At 49.1% G+C, this 13,380-nt stretch overlaps 5 protein-coding genes across 5 annotated transcripts; 3 read left to right on the forward strand and 2 right to left on the reverse strand.

Annotated features, from left to right (window-relative positions):
* Positions 1 to 663: 663 nt before the first annotated feature.
* On the forward strand, positions 664 to 1,697 carry ANOM_009116 (uncharacterized protein; the record flags this gene model as incomplete). Its single annotated transcript, XM_015554372.1, has 2 exons — positions 664 to 1,149; positions 1,236 to 1,697. The coding sequence occupies 2 exons, from the start codon at positions 664 to 666 to the stop codon at positions 1,695 to 1,697; spliced, it is 948 nt and encodes a 315-aa protein (XP_015403909.1).
* Positions 1,698 to 2,477: 780 nt separating this feature from the next.
* Positions 2,478 to 5,197, forward strand: ANOM_009117 (putative chromatin assembly factor 1 subunit B). The gene is made up of 6 exons (XM_015554373.1): positions 2,478 to 2,647; positions 2,716 to 2,731; positions 2,819 to 2,921; positions 2,985 to 3,221; positions 3,301 to 4,378; positions 4,429 to 5,197. Exons 1-6 carry the CDS (start codon positions 2,544 to 2,546, stop codon positions 5,042 to 5,044), a joined length of 2,154 nt encoding a protein of 717 aa, XP_015403910.1. The 5' UTR covers positions 2,478 to 2,543; the 3' UTR covers positions 5,045 to 5,197.
* Positions 5,198 to 5,920: 723 nt separating this feature from the next.
* Positions 5,921 to 8,803, reverse strand: ANOM_009118 (trehalose-6-phosphate synthase; the record flags this gene model as incomplete). The annotated part of the gene is made up of 3 exons (XM_015554374.1): positions 5,921 to 7,321; positions 7,379 to 8,711; positions 8,781 to 8,803. The coding sequence occupies 3 exons, from the start codon at positions 8,801 to 8,803 to the stop codon at positions 5,921 to 5,923; spliced, it is 2,757 nt and encodes a 918-aa protein (XP_015403911.1).
* Positions 8,804 to 9,944: 1,141 nt separating this feature from the next.
* Positions 9,945 to 11,723, forward strand: ANOM_009119 (glycosyltransferase family 20 protein; the record flags this gene model as incomplete). The annotated part of the gene is made up of 5 exons (XM_015554375.1): positions 9,945 to 10,303; positions 10,406 to 10,781; positions 10,840 to 11,210; positions 11,267 to 11,606; positions 11,662 to 11,723. Coding segments are annotated over 5 exons (1,485 nt in total), but the record flags the coding sequence as incomplete, so codon positions are not given.
* Positions 11,724 to 12,102: 379 nt separating this feature from the next.
* ANOM_009120 (NmrA/HSCARG family protein) lies at positions 12,103 to 13,158 on the reverse strand (the record flags this gene model as incomplete). Its single annotated transcript, XM_015554376.1, has 3 exons — positions 12,981 to 13,158; positions 12,497 to 12,911; positions 12,103 to 12,431 (listed from the first exon to the last, which is right to left on the reverse strand). The coding sequence occupies exons 1-3, from the start codon at positions 13,152 to 13,154 to the stop codon at positions 12,103 to 12,105; spliced, it is 918 nt and encodes a 305-aa protein (XP_015403913.1). The 5' UTR covers positions 13,155 to 13,158.
* Between the last annotated feature and the right edge of the window lie 222 nt (positions 13,159 to 13,380).

Here is a 13,380-nt window from a genome sequence, read left to right on the forward strand (position 1 = left end):
TCGATCATACTTTCGGGGATGCTGAGTTACCGAAAATAGTTTGGTCGTTCTGGTTCGGGAAAGGCGTGGCCTCGATGCTTGGCAGCAAGTATTCTTGCTCGCTGCGCTGGATATCGTTTTTGTATATAACGGAAATTATGTGGTGAGGTTTCTAGAACATATCGGTAGGTATAACTGGTAGAAAGAGATCCACGAAAAGGTGAAAAGCAGAAGAAAAATAGGTAGTAGAGGGATGTGGGAAGAGTAAAGGAGCCATATATATTTATTCAACCCATAAAGCCGCTCATAGTTCAAGACTGCTAGTCATGTGGGATCCAGTGACTAGGTGAGCTTGTGAAGAAAAGTAGAACTGAAACCGACAGAGCCGAACAAGCATGCCATGGACATGTATTTCTTGAACTGCCAGAACTTAGTACAGTGAGAGTGATTGATAAACCAGGTCAAGTCGATTTCTGGCTTTCTGAGGGTATTCCGTCAGCCCAAAACGGTTTGGCGGCTTTAGTCGCTCCGCCCGAGTTGATCACCAAAGGAAGTTCAATCTTCTCCGCATATACTTTTTGGAATTTGGCCCTGAAAGCCGAGAAATCTCAATTGACACCACCAGTGCTAAGCTGACCGAACCGTACTATCTCTTGCTCAAGTGTTTAGACCCTTGTCGCAGTCATGGGTTGGTTCTGGGGCAACTCGAATCAAGACGACCCTGTCAAGAAGCTTGACCCGGGTCTCCGAGAATATCTCGAACATGAAGCCCCAAAGAAATACGTCCCTGCGACCGCAGTGCCCCCGGATTCTTCCAAGACAGGAGATGCACAAGCTCAATCAGCGCAACCAGCCGAAAACACCGAGCCTTCGAAACCTGCGGTTCCTGCTGCCTCACTTTACCCCGACGGCCGTTACGCCCATCTCTGGAAGACTTACAAACCGCCAACCGAGGAAAACACTGAAGTGAAGGGCGCTTCCAGGGTGATTGAAAAGTACAAGTCACGAAATGATACCGTACACCGCGCAGCGATGGAGAACTGCGCACTGGAACATGAGGATTTGACGTTGTGTTTCCAAAACGGAAACTTGCAGAAACGACTCATGTCTCGTATGACTTTGTGCTCCGAGGAAAATGGGAAATTCTCTCGGTGCTTTACTACTCAAGCTGTAAGTGAAGACCTCGCGGAACTTATGCCTTCAGCCTTTCTGCCTTCGTCGCGGCTGCTGCTGGACAATTGCTAATGTGGGATTAGAAATTCCTCCAGGCATTGGGCTACTCCTCCTCGTTTGAATGGGACGACGAGCGAGAGGAAAAGATCCAGATGCACGCCGATAAGCTCTACCATGAGATGCTGGATTATGAGAAACAAGTTGAGGAGGCCCGAGCGGCTGGCCAGGAACCTCCGCCTCTCACATCCCTCTTCAACCCCCAGGGAAAAACCCAGCCGCAGAAGGCCGAAAATACCTCAGGCTCCCTGGAAATCCCCGGAGGCGAGGCCATTCCGCCCGGATTCAAGCCATCCAAGCCATTGGAACAACTCACACCACATGAACGCGAGCTGGAGATCCGCTCCCACTATGCACAACTGGAACAGCAGAAGAGGTACGCGCAAGAGGCATCTCCTTTCATAAAGACTCATGACGATGCGCGCCAGAAACGGCGAGAGAAAGCCGTTAGTTGGTTTGGAGAAACAATAGGCAAATGGGTTACATAGAATTCCCAATTGGCATTGGCGGTTTCATGGTGCCTTGGGAAGGTTTCATTCTTCTTGTATTATTATTATATATTATTATCTTTGTTACTCTTGTTGTTACCCAATACCTAGTCGGATTTGAACACGAGGGCGCATCTTTGAGGAGAATTGAATTGATATGATAGCGAGACATGCCAATATCACATGAATCTGATGACTATCTAGAGGTATATGACCAGGAATGATAGAATGTAGTGAAGGGTTAAACCAAATTTAGAAAAATAAAAATACAAAAATACAAAGATACAAATCGCAGGAAATGAAACCTATAGACAAGGAGGTCTTACCAGGTGCATTTGTACGCAAGAGGGGAGTATACCAGCCCTACCAATCAGTAGTATCAAAGGACTGAAGTTGAAAGAGCTGACGGTCACGCAGTCGCTCATTTGTCAGGCGCGTTCGAGACACGAGAAAGTCCGACACGGGAAATGACGAACTGCAATTCAAGTCGACATCACCACTTGCTGTCTCTTTCTTTTTTCCCTTGGTACATACCCGGATTCAACCTCTTAGGTAATTCCACCGTTTGAAAATAACTTCCACTTCCCTCCACCCCCCCAACTTTCCCCATCTGTGGCGCCAAAACGTCCTCCGTTGCCCTCGTCACTCTGTTCCACGGCTCCTAATTAACCTCCGCACAGGTTCTCCTACTCCTCTACTCTACCCACTGACTTGACCTGCAACGACTCCTCCCCTCTCTTTTAACACAACGTCTTTCTTTTCCCGCGAAACCCTGTTTCCAATCAGATACACTCTGGTCACCGTCCACCAGTCTTTGGGGAGCCCATTGGAGCTCCCGTGCTCGCCATGAAGGCTACCCCGTTGCTCATCGCATGGCACAACGATAATGCCCCAATCTACTCGGTTCATTTCGACCCCAATGGGAAAGGGCGCCTGGCGACGGCCGGAAAGTATGCTTCTATGTTTTTATACTTGATTTGAAGAGCTGGGTTACTAATACGTTCGCTCTATTCTATAGTGACAACAATGTCCGCGTACGGTCCCCTCACCACCTTATCTTTCCCCTCGTGACCTCCCCTTCTTGTGATCATACCCACCATTTCTGACAGAAACCACCATAGCTATGGAGAGTGGAATCAACAGGCGAAGAACGAAAGGTGTCCTACCTGAGTACACTGGTGAAACATACACAAGCCGTCAATGTCGTTCGGTTCAGTCCAAAAGGTGCGGGTTGCAATCTTTCACGCGGGGACCGTTTTCCCGTGGTAGCTAACCTCTTACATTTAGGCGAGATGCTGGCATCTGCTGGAGACGACGGTAACGTGCTCCTTTGGGTACCGTCGGAGCTGCAGACCCAGGCTCCACTGGGAGAGGATCGGTCGGATGATAAAGAGACATGGAGGGTGAAGCATATGTGTCGCTCGTCCGGAGCTGAAATTTATGACCTGGCGTGGTCCCCGGACGGCGTGTTCATCATCACAGGGAGTATGGACAATATTGCGCGGATATATAACGCCCAAACAGGTACGTTGCTTCCCAACCTGGACTTCGTCTGCGTGCTCCTCCTTTCCGTCAATGGGTTCCTGATGCTTGAAACTCGCAGGACAAATGGTGCGCCAGATCGCGGAACATTCGCATTATGTTCAAGGAGTGGCTTGGGATCCCCTCAACGAATTTGTCGCTACACAGTCATCGGACAGATCTGTACACATCTATAGCCTGAAGACAAAAGATGGCCAGTTCACACTTACCTCTCATGGCAAGTTTTTGAAGATGGACTTGCCAGCCAAGCGTATCTCGGCCAGTCCGGCTCCCCAGGACACCTCCGTGCGGTCGCAACCGGCTACTGCCAGTGCAGCTGCAATCACTTCTCCAGCGCCGTCGACTCCGGGCACGCCAATGGCTAACTTGCCAATGGACCCTCCGCCCGTTTCCCATAGTCGCAGGTCGTCATTTGGTTCCTCCCCATCGATCCGCCGCTCTGCGTCCCCCGCGCCATCTCTACCGTTGCCAGCGGTGAAGCCTCTTGAAGTACCATCACCGGGGCTTCTAGGTGGGCTGGGCGTCAAGAATGCTAACATCTATGCCAATGAAACTTTCACGTCTTTTTTTAGGCGATTGACTTTCGCTCCCGATGGCAGCTTGCTGTTTACACCGGCGGGTCAGTACAAGACTTCGCATATGTCTGCGACAGATCCCACCAAAACTACGGACGAGATCATCAACACCGTTTACGTTTATACCCGGGCAGGTTTCAACAAACCTCCAATCTCCCACCTTCCAGGCCACAAGAAGCCTTCTGTTGCGGTGAAATGCTCTCCCATCTTCTATACATTGCGACAGGCCTCCCAGCCGGCTCGTCATATTACTTTGGATACTTCTTCTGGAGAGGAAACATTTGCCTCTCTTCCTGATCCTGTAGTAAATTCGACCACTGACCGTCCATCTATGGAGCCTCCAACATCGGCACATACTGCGGGCGACACGGCAAAGATCAACCAGACATCCAAGGACGAAAGCCCTTCCACCACTCCAGGACCAATGCCTGTTTTTGCATTACCATACCGAATCGTATATGCAGTGGCTACTCAGGACTCCGTCTTGGTGTATGATACCCAGCAACAAGCTCCGATTTGCGTAGTCAGCAATTTACATTTCGCAACCTTTACTGACTTGACATGGTAAGTCGATTTCCTTACCCGGGCCGCGTCGTAATTTAACAATGGATTAGGTCGAACGATGGTTTGACATTGATAATGAGCTCATCGGATGGCTTTTGCTCTACTCTTACGTTTGCACCAGGAGAGTTGGGTCAACCCTATACTGCTCCAGTGTCAACCGCCCACCAGACTTCAACTTCTGGCGTACAGTCCACGGGTCATGCACCAAACTCGGCGAAACAAATCCCGGGAACGGCTCCAGGCAACGCAACTCCAATACCACCAGTGCCTCCGGCAAGCCCTGCGCGGTCTAACTCTGTATCCTCGATTGCTACGCAATCTACTGCGCAGCAGGCAACGGGATCTGTTGTCAATAACCCGACACCGACACTCGGATCTGTGCCGTTAGTCACAGCAACGCATTCGTCACAACCACCAACTCTGCCACTTACTACGCCGCCGCAGACCCCGATGTCGGCTGTCTCTCAGAGCGGGACAAGCGCTGTCAATAACAGTGTTCTAGGCAAGCGAGCCAGCGAGTCTGAAAAAGAGGAAATGAAGGATCAGCATTCTGTTCCACAAGTACAACAGCCGAAGAAGAGACGAGTAGCACCGACTCTCGTGTCCACCGGCAACGGCCCCTCGTCCTCGAAAGATGGTTCCCAGAATACCGACGTTGGTGGCTAATGCTCCTTGTTCCACCAAGCTCCACTTAAACCTTCCCAGACGGATGTATAAAACCCTGTTCTTTGCCTACTGAGTCGACTGCAGATGACTCGAGTGCCTATGATATCTTTGTTATGAGTAATGTGTTCTTTCCCTTCCGTCCTACAAGACTCCGTATCATGTTTACGTCCTGTGGGAATCACCTACCGTGTTCTGGGATCTTGGTAGAGTTTAATAGTTATGCATCTGCTCACTGTTGGCGCCTCATCTTTCTATATTCTGTTATTCCTTCTATTATTGTTACCCAATCGGCACTCTTCGGGATACCTCTGCATTTGCGGTCTTTCAACCCTCTTCTCGCCGAACAAGCTTGCAGTATTTAGGCGCGAGGTCGAATTTATTGGTGTTATTATTCAACGACTGCCTGTTTTCTGGGCCTTGCGCGTCATGCTCCGATTGCCTTTCCGTGTGCACGAAGAATATCGCGTCGGTTGGGTGGTGAATGGTATGCTTTTATGATTGTGATCAGAGCAGACATCTCGATGATTACCATGTGTATGCTAGGCGATATTTCTTGGGAACACAATATTGTTCATGACGGCTACTTTGTTTTGATATCCGATAAGCCATGTTATATCGTCGTTACGTTGATGTAAAGCTTAATCTAGTAAGATTAAAAAAAATACATTCTTCTGTCTACTTCTCTAGATACATTAATTACCATTATATCCCTTTCGACTTCGTTTATAATAGGAAACAACGACCTAGACAAATGACGAAAGACAATGAGAAGGCCTGAAACTACACTTGTTTCAGGAGAAACCGAAAGAAAAGGTCGTAGAGGATATTGTTGGTTGAGCTTGGACTTGAGAATGGTTGTCAAGAAGCGCGGATCTTTCAGTGGGTTGTGCTGACCCCGTTGGTTGTGACATTCAGCCCATTATCCCCATTCCCGCTTTGACAATCATGACAACCGTTCGTTTTCGGAGAACATAGGGCATTTACAACGCTTGCCACGCTCATGTCACCGGGGAGCACGGCTTTGGCCTCGGTAGCATGGACGCCGACGGTAAGGGTGGTAACGCTTGAGACTATGCCAGCAGATTGTAAGCGGTTTGCCCAGCGGAATAGAGCTTCATCACCGCGGGAGCCGCCCGCTACAAACAGAAAATCAGGCTTTTGATCTAACTGGCCCACGATGGATTCCGCAGCTTTGGCCTTTGTAATGTCCAAGGGTTCGACGCTCACTGCACCATCTGTAAGAACAATCCGGATGGCTTCGCTGCCACGTGTGCCGTTGATCTGATCAGCCAGATCGGACGCCTGACGGGCAGCAATTTCAGGATCATGAGCGTGATTATACAGAAAGCTTAGTATGCAGCGGCGCTCTTCCAACTGGCTTCCCTCAGTCCGTTCTTGGTAGTACTGGATGACTTTGCGAATTCCATTCCTCCAGTCTTTGGCCTTCGCCATGTCCACCAACGCCCGCCACTGAGTGTCTCCAATGCCACGTACGAAGCAGCCGTTCTCGGCGATCAGTCCCACTCGACAGGACACTTCTTTAAAACTAGATTCAAGCTGTTCTGGGCTTTTGTTACTAGTCACGTATACTTTGTTCTTCGGGTCAAGGAGCAAGCGGTCCAGGAGAGAGCCCAATTCGAAGGAAGACTTCGCGTCATCGGATTGAAGAACCCCGTCGTCCTCGAGGAAGAAGAGCCGTGAGTTGGATTTCTCATATGATTCTTGTAAGCTGTGTACTGAAAGAGATGAGACTTGACTGAGCTCGCGAGATAGCTGCGTGCTGTGGGCCTTGTGGAGAGCTGTCTGAAACGACTTGTACCACGCGATAGCAGTACAAGGTGCCTTTTTTTCAAGCAGATATTCCCAGTTACGCTGTTTCTGATCTGGTGACATCTCAAGCGCCTTGTGGATTGTATCTGCAACTTCTTTGTAGTCCCATGGGTTGACAAGCAATTCATGACCACTGAATATTGAAGCGCTCCCAGTGAATTCACTAAGAATGAGAGAGCCATGGCGCTGGGACGTAACCTTCCCATCTTGACAATGGAGATAATCGTGACTTGTAAGGTTCATACCTTCCCTCAGACTTGTCACCATGAAGATGTCAGCCACGCTCATCAAAGCTAAAAACTGCGAGTAACTGATATCTTGTCTCAAGAGTACGAGAGGTTGATGCGTTAATGTTGAATAATTAGAATTTATCCTCATGGCAATCTTCGAGACTTGCGCCTCCAACTCAGGTAGCTCCGACGCCGAGGCGACTTGAACGAGGACAACCTGGATCAGTTAGCATACAAAATCTGGGGGAATTGGAAAGGCTCAGCTAGGACATACATTATCTCTCCACTTCGGGTATCTTTTCAGAAATAGCTCATAAGCTAATAGCTTCTGCTTGATACCGCCGGGTGCATCAAGCCTATCTCGAGCGACGATCAGACGTTTCCCACTATACCTGGAAATAATGTTTGCAATCCAATCCTTCACCTCGGCTGTCTGGCGCAGCTCATCAAGTGCTTGATAATCGATCCCGATAGGCAAACGTTTCACGTGGACGAAGCGTTGTGGAAGTTGGACTCCATCGACGGACACCTCCAAACTTAGGAGCCGACTACATGACTGAAGAAAGTGGTAACAATATTCCTCTGTCTGGAAAGAAACGAGATCAGCGCCCAGAAGGCCGTTGAGTAAAGCACCTCGTGCATTGAGGCACCTGAAAATTTCAGAAGAGGGGAATGCAGCATGCATGGAGAAGCCGATTTCTGCGCCTGGCAGCTTCTCCCGGAGCAACGCTGGCAGGAGTAAAAGATGATAATCATGAATCCAGATACTATCTCCAGGGCGCCAACACGAGGCGATGGTGTTCGCAAATGCCTCGTTTACTTTCATGTATTGCTTCCAGGAGTAGTCGTCGTACTGGGTGTGTCGAGGGCTTTCTTGCATCTGATAATGAAAAGCTGGCCAGAGGACTGCGCGACAAAAGTGCGAGTAGTGCCCTTCAAACTCCTCATCGCCGACAAATACTGTGAGGGAGTTGTAGTTATCCTCGAGCGTCTCTCCGATTCTGGCGCGTGTTTCATCTTTAAGTGAATCGGTCGGCATACCCAGAGTGCCTACCCACATCTTGTCTGACAGAATTCCTGCTCTTTCAGCAGCATTGACAGCATTTCGCATACCGCCATTGCCCTGTTCTGCTGATTTCACAACCCAATCATGGTCACAAAGTAATGCGCGCGGGCTTCCAGGGTCCTCTTCCGACTCTGGTGTCTCTAGGACTCCATCAACGTATAATGGCTCGTCATAACCGTCCCCTGGGTTTGGACGGCTCAGGATCGATGGCTCAGGAGGACCAGTAGCCTTGGAACGAGGCTGGTTAAATTTGCGGCTCTGACCCCAGGAAACAACGCGAGGTTCGCTGGGACCCGGACCGTAGGGGTCATCCGCGGAAGCAATCTCGCCCGCAGCACGCGAGATGTAAGGTTTGAAGATCTTCTCATCTTCCGTCGTAGCGCCGGGGGTAAGTGATAAGCTGTAGCCCCTCGAGTGACGTCTCCGTCGCGCTTCAGCTAGCCGTCCTACGATCCGGTCATCTGAATGAGAGTAGCTTGTCGATGACTTCCGGCGATGCCTGTATTCTGTGGCGCGGAAGTCAATCGTATAGGGGAGGAACCTATCAAAACCGATCAGATACCATTTCGACCAAAAGAATGGGAGACAAGGAACGAGTGAGATGACTTACAGTGAGACAAGAAAGACCGTCATTGATTAGATGTTTTGAGAGTTGAGGACCTCTCTACCAGTGCTTGAGGGGAAAATCTACTTGTGTATGTACCCACTGTTCAAGAAGAATACGATAGATTAAGGTTGGTATGTGCAGTATAACGGTCTGCAGTGAGACTTGAACATCTGTGTTTTCCGGGCCAAGGGATGATGAAGGTTGAAGGTCCAGGTCTACATTCTATATGTTTTGCAAACCAATGGAACAGCGATCCTGAAAATTCCGGCGGGAAGGTAGACAACCGAGAAGCATAATGAATGACCCAAGGAATGACGGTCGCTGCTATTGGACCGTGGAAATCGAGCGGTTGTGAGAGAGCAGGTGAAAGAGTAAAAAGAACATTCTGGGCTTTTCGAGGGGACGAAACCAAGAACGCGAAAAGCAGGTGATGGAAGCCTCAAAGGAGGGGTATCTCTCTGCCTTGGGCGTGATTCGGGCGCGGGGCTCATGAGATGGAATCATGGAATTGAGGCTATTGGTTTCACAACGTGACCAACCGCATCAGAAAAAAACAGAACCTGCCTGGAAACGTGAGAATAGTTCGTTCAAGCTGTCCTGGACTGTTGTTCACTGTCCAATCGCACCCATGACGTCTTGATTCCCGGGCTGATCCGCGGGTCGGTTTTACCCACTGCGCTAAGATAGCGTTAGGCGATGATTCTCGACAGTTCGACAAGTCTAGACCCACACGCGTGTTCTATCAATCAGGGAAAATGTCCTGCAGGAGGGAAGCACATGGAACCTGACGAGGGAGAGTCATTCGGTCGTAAGGAGTTGGCTATCCCACCTGAGAAGTGTGCGAGAGTTGGGCAGGAAAAGGGCCACCATGGGGAGATAGTGGTATGAAGGAAGAAGAGAGGGAAGTGGATACTTGCTGGATCACGGCATCCCGTGAACGAAAAGGACCTTAAGCCTGTTTTGGGCGGCAGAAGACAAAAGACTCAAACAAGACAATTCAGACCAAACCTGGCATCACGAGTCGTTACTTTTCCGAATGTTGATATCGATCGATCAGGTCATCACTTGTTCCCCACCCTGGCGGTATCCACGCTCCCATATGCCTCATCGCATCCATAATATAATACTATCTTCGTAACCCTATCTACAAAAACTTTAATTGCCTCTTCTCCCATATCTTCTGTTTCCACCTCAGACACCCCTCTCGAGCTCTGTCTATCCCCTCATGGCTTCCACCGACTCATCGCTGGGCGACTCACGCCTGCTGATCGTTTCCAATCGCCTTCCCATCACCATTAGACGATCTGAAAATGGCAAGTATGAATTTTCGATGTCTTCCGGCGGACTAGTGACCGGATTGAGCGGCCTGTCCAAGACAACAACCTTCCAATGGTACGGTTGGCCAGGATTGGAAGTCCCGGAGGATGAGGTCCCTTCTGTGAAACAGAGACTCAGAGACGAATTCGGCGCAACTCCGGTCTTCATGGATGACAAGTTAGCGGATCGGCACTACAATGGCTTCTCCAGTAAGTGCTTTTCCTCTAATTCCGGCGCCAGTGTCAGACTTGCAGCCACCTTCTCCCTGGCTGATACCCTAGCAGCGGGGCCGTGCTAATGTGACTCACTAGACTCGATCCTTTGGCCTCTCTTGCACTATCATCCTGGTGAGATTGTGTTTGATGAGGGTGCCTGGGATGCCTACCGCGAGGCAAATCTTCTATTCGCCAAGACCATCGCGAAGGAAGCTCAAGAGGGTGACCTGGTCTGGGTGCATGACTATCATCTCATGCTTCTTCCGGAATTGCTTCAGGAGCAACTGGATCTTTTGGGAAAGAAGAATATTCGGATTGGATTTTTCCTCCACACACCATTTCCCAGTAGTGAGATCTACAGAATTCTGCCCGTTAGAGCCGAACTTCTGCGAGGTTTGCTGCATTGTCACTTGATCGGCTTCCATACCTATGACTATGCACGCCACTTCTTAAGTAGCTGTGCTCACATACTGTATGTATAACAAGAACCTCCTCTTCCTAATAATGCACCAGCTAATACGTCTCTCCAGCGGATTGGTGACGACCCCTAGCAGCGTGAAATACGAAGGCAGGTCTATCAATGTCGGGGCTTTCCCCATTGGAATCGACCCCGACAAGTTCACTGAAGGCTTGAAGAGCCCAAAGGTGCAAAACCGCATCGCGAGCCTTGAGAATAAATTCCAGGGAACAAAATTGATGGTCAGTGTTGACCGCCTGGATTATATCAAGGGTATCCCTCAGAAGTTACACGCACTGGAAGTCTTTCTCCAAAACCATCCAGAATGGGTGGGTAAGGTCGTCCTGGTACAGGTGGCAGTCCCAAGTCGTCAGGATGTCGAAGAATACCAGAATTTAAGAGCGGTAGTAAATGAGCTAGTGGGCCGAATCAATGGCAAATTCGGTAAGCCCGGTCTTTGTGACACTCATATGATAGCTCCACGCTAACCAATACAAAAGGAACGGTGGATTACATGCCAATTCACTTCATGCACAAGTCGGTGAGCTTCGACGAACTCATTGCTCTATATGCGGCATCAGATGCCTGCATTGTTTCTTCGACTCGCGATGGAATGAATCTGGTATCCTTCGAGTACATCGCAACTCAACAGAAACGCAAAGGCGTTTTGATCTTGTCTGAGTTTGCCGGTGCTGCTCAGAGTCTCAACGGAAGCATTGTCGTGAATCCATGGAACACCGAAGAGCTAGCAGAGGCATATCATGAGGCAGTTTCGATTAGCGAAGAACAGCGAGCCGTTCAATTTGCAAAGCTGTACAAGTATATCTCGAAATACACAAGGTATGCCTATATCCAGATGGTATCGTTCTTCTTCGGCAATACTAACATCGCGTAGTGCTTTCTGGGGTCAGTCGTTTGTGGCCGAGTTGTCTCAATGCTCATCTTGATTGACTATAATCTATCTTTCCTTCGTTCTCTTCAGTGTTTCTGGGTACAGTCAAGCGTGGCGGTTATGTTTCTGTTTCGTGACGGCATAGCATCTGATTCTAATACATAGATCTAATGACGTTCTGACAAGGCTTAGCAACAGTCATATGTTTAATTCAGGTTAGAAAGCCATACAGTGACCGGGTGTTAGCGGTTGGCATACTACAAATCAATACATGAGTCAATGATTTTAAGATTTCATACTTGCGAAAGCTTCGATATCTTAACCCAAGTGCAACAACATATATGGATAGAAAAGGATAGGGCAACATAGATCTCCTGAGACAGGGCACAGGAGCTATTAAATATATCCACTTGACGGCACTGAAAATTAGTCTCAGTAAAACGTTTACTGCCAAGCATCCACATTCTTCTTAACAAAATCAGCGAAAGAAGTTGGTTCGGCATCAAGCAGCTTCAAGCTCTCGTCCAAGCTTTGTCCGAGAAAATACCCAGGCGACTCAATCAGTAGATGATTCTCGAGGAATTCCTGAGCCACGGGCGGCGGGAGAACCGCTTTATATTGATCGGCAGACACCGACACAAAGACAGCCTTCTTTCCCGTTACCTCAGTAAAGATTTTCACAATCTCTTCGGCGGTATAGTAGCCAGCAGCTTCGAGAACCTGCTTCCCATTCAATTCAGAAGCATGTTTAATGACAGCTTTGACGAAAAGGCCTATTTATTGTTAGATATACTCAAACCCTTCTAGTGTTTCCTAGGATGCGCAAAAGCAAACTTACCGGTATCGCTCGCAGCATCGAACAAAGGAAACTTGGCCTTAGCACCATTGACCGGATAGAAAAGCTGATAGGTGCCGTCGTCACCCTTTCTCAGCATCTGTAGGTAATTAAGCATAAAGTAACCCGCCAGAACGAAAGTGCAGGGGACACCCGAAGCACGGATGTATCTTTCTATTTCAGCCTTGCCATCGAAATGGGGCACATGGCTGAGTCGTCCATTAGTGGAGTCGGTGACGTGGACGAGAGAAGAGAAGATCAGGTGCTGGACGCCGAGTTCTTTGGCTACATCGGCGACATTCTTGCCCTGGGTGACTTCGGTGTCCTTGTCAACGTATTCCCAGTAGTTGGTTACTAGGAAGATGGTATGGGATCCGTCGAGAGCTGTGCGGAGGGATTCGACAGAGTTCAGGTCAGCCTATGTGAGGTTAGTTAGGAGCTTTTGCAGGCCCGCTGGAGTGAGCTCATGTAGGATTTGTAGACTGACCGTGATGACCTCCACTCCACGCTTTTGCAGCTCCTGAGCGGCGGGCTTGCTGGTATCGCGGGTGATGCCTCGGATCTTGAACTCTTTGGAGAGCTGGGAATCAGCCAGAATGTGGTTGATAACGGAGCCGCCCTGGTTGCCCGTGGCACCGAAGACAGTGATAAGCTTGGACATGCTGGAAGCAGTTTTCGTGGACTGATGATAGTGGAGTGTTGATATCTAGCACTCGTATGGAATGCTATCAGATTTCAGAGTGATGGTGTTTGCTTTTGGTAGTTGAATCTTGATCCAACAATACGGGGTTTTCCCAGTCTTATATATCCTGGTTCTCTGCATTTTATGTCCTCTATTGTATCTCTTACCCCTCAGTCAATATTGGATGTTCTGCATATGTTCCCTG

The sequence above is a fragment of the Aspergillus nomiae genome, assembly GCF_001204775.2.
Source record: "Aspergillus nomiae NRRL 13137 chromosome Unknown contig00300, whole genome shotgun sequence".
NCBI lineage: Eukaryota > Fungi > Ascomycota > Eurotiomycetes > Eurotiales > Aspergillaceae > Aspergillus > Aspergillus nomiae.

Excerpts from the sequence above, each read along its gene's own strand:
- ANOM_009117 (XM_015554373.1), top strand. The coding sequence starts at position 2,544 with ATGAAGGCTACCCCGTTGCTCATCGCATGGCACAACGATAATGCCCCA. Across the intron at positions 2,922-2,984 it reads CGTTCGGTTCAGTCCAAAAG|GCGAGATGCTGGCATCTGCT; the intron begins GTGCGGGTTGCA and ends TCTTACATTTAG. Across the intron at positions 3,222-3,300 it reads GATATATAACGCCCAAACAG|GACAAATGGTGCGCCAGATC; the intron begins GTACGTTGCTTC and ends TGAAACTCGCAG.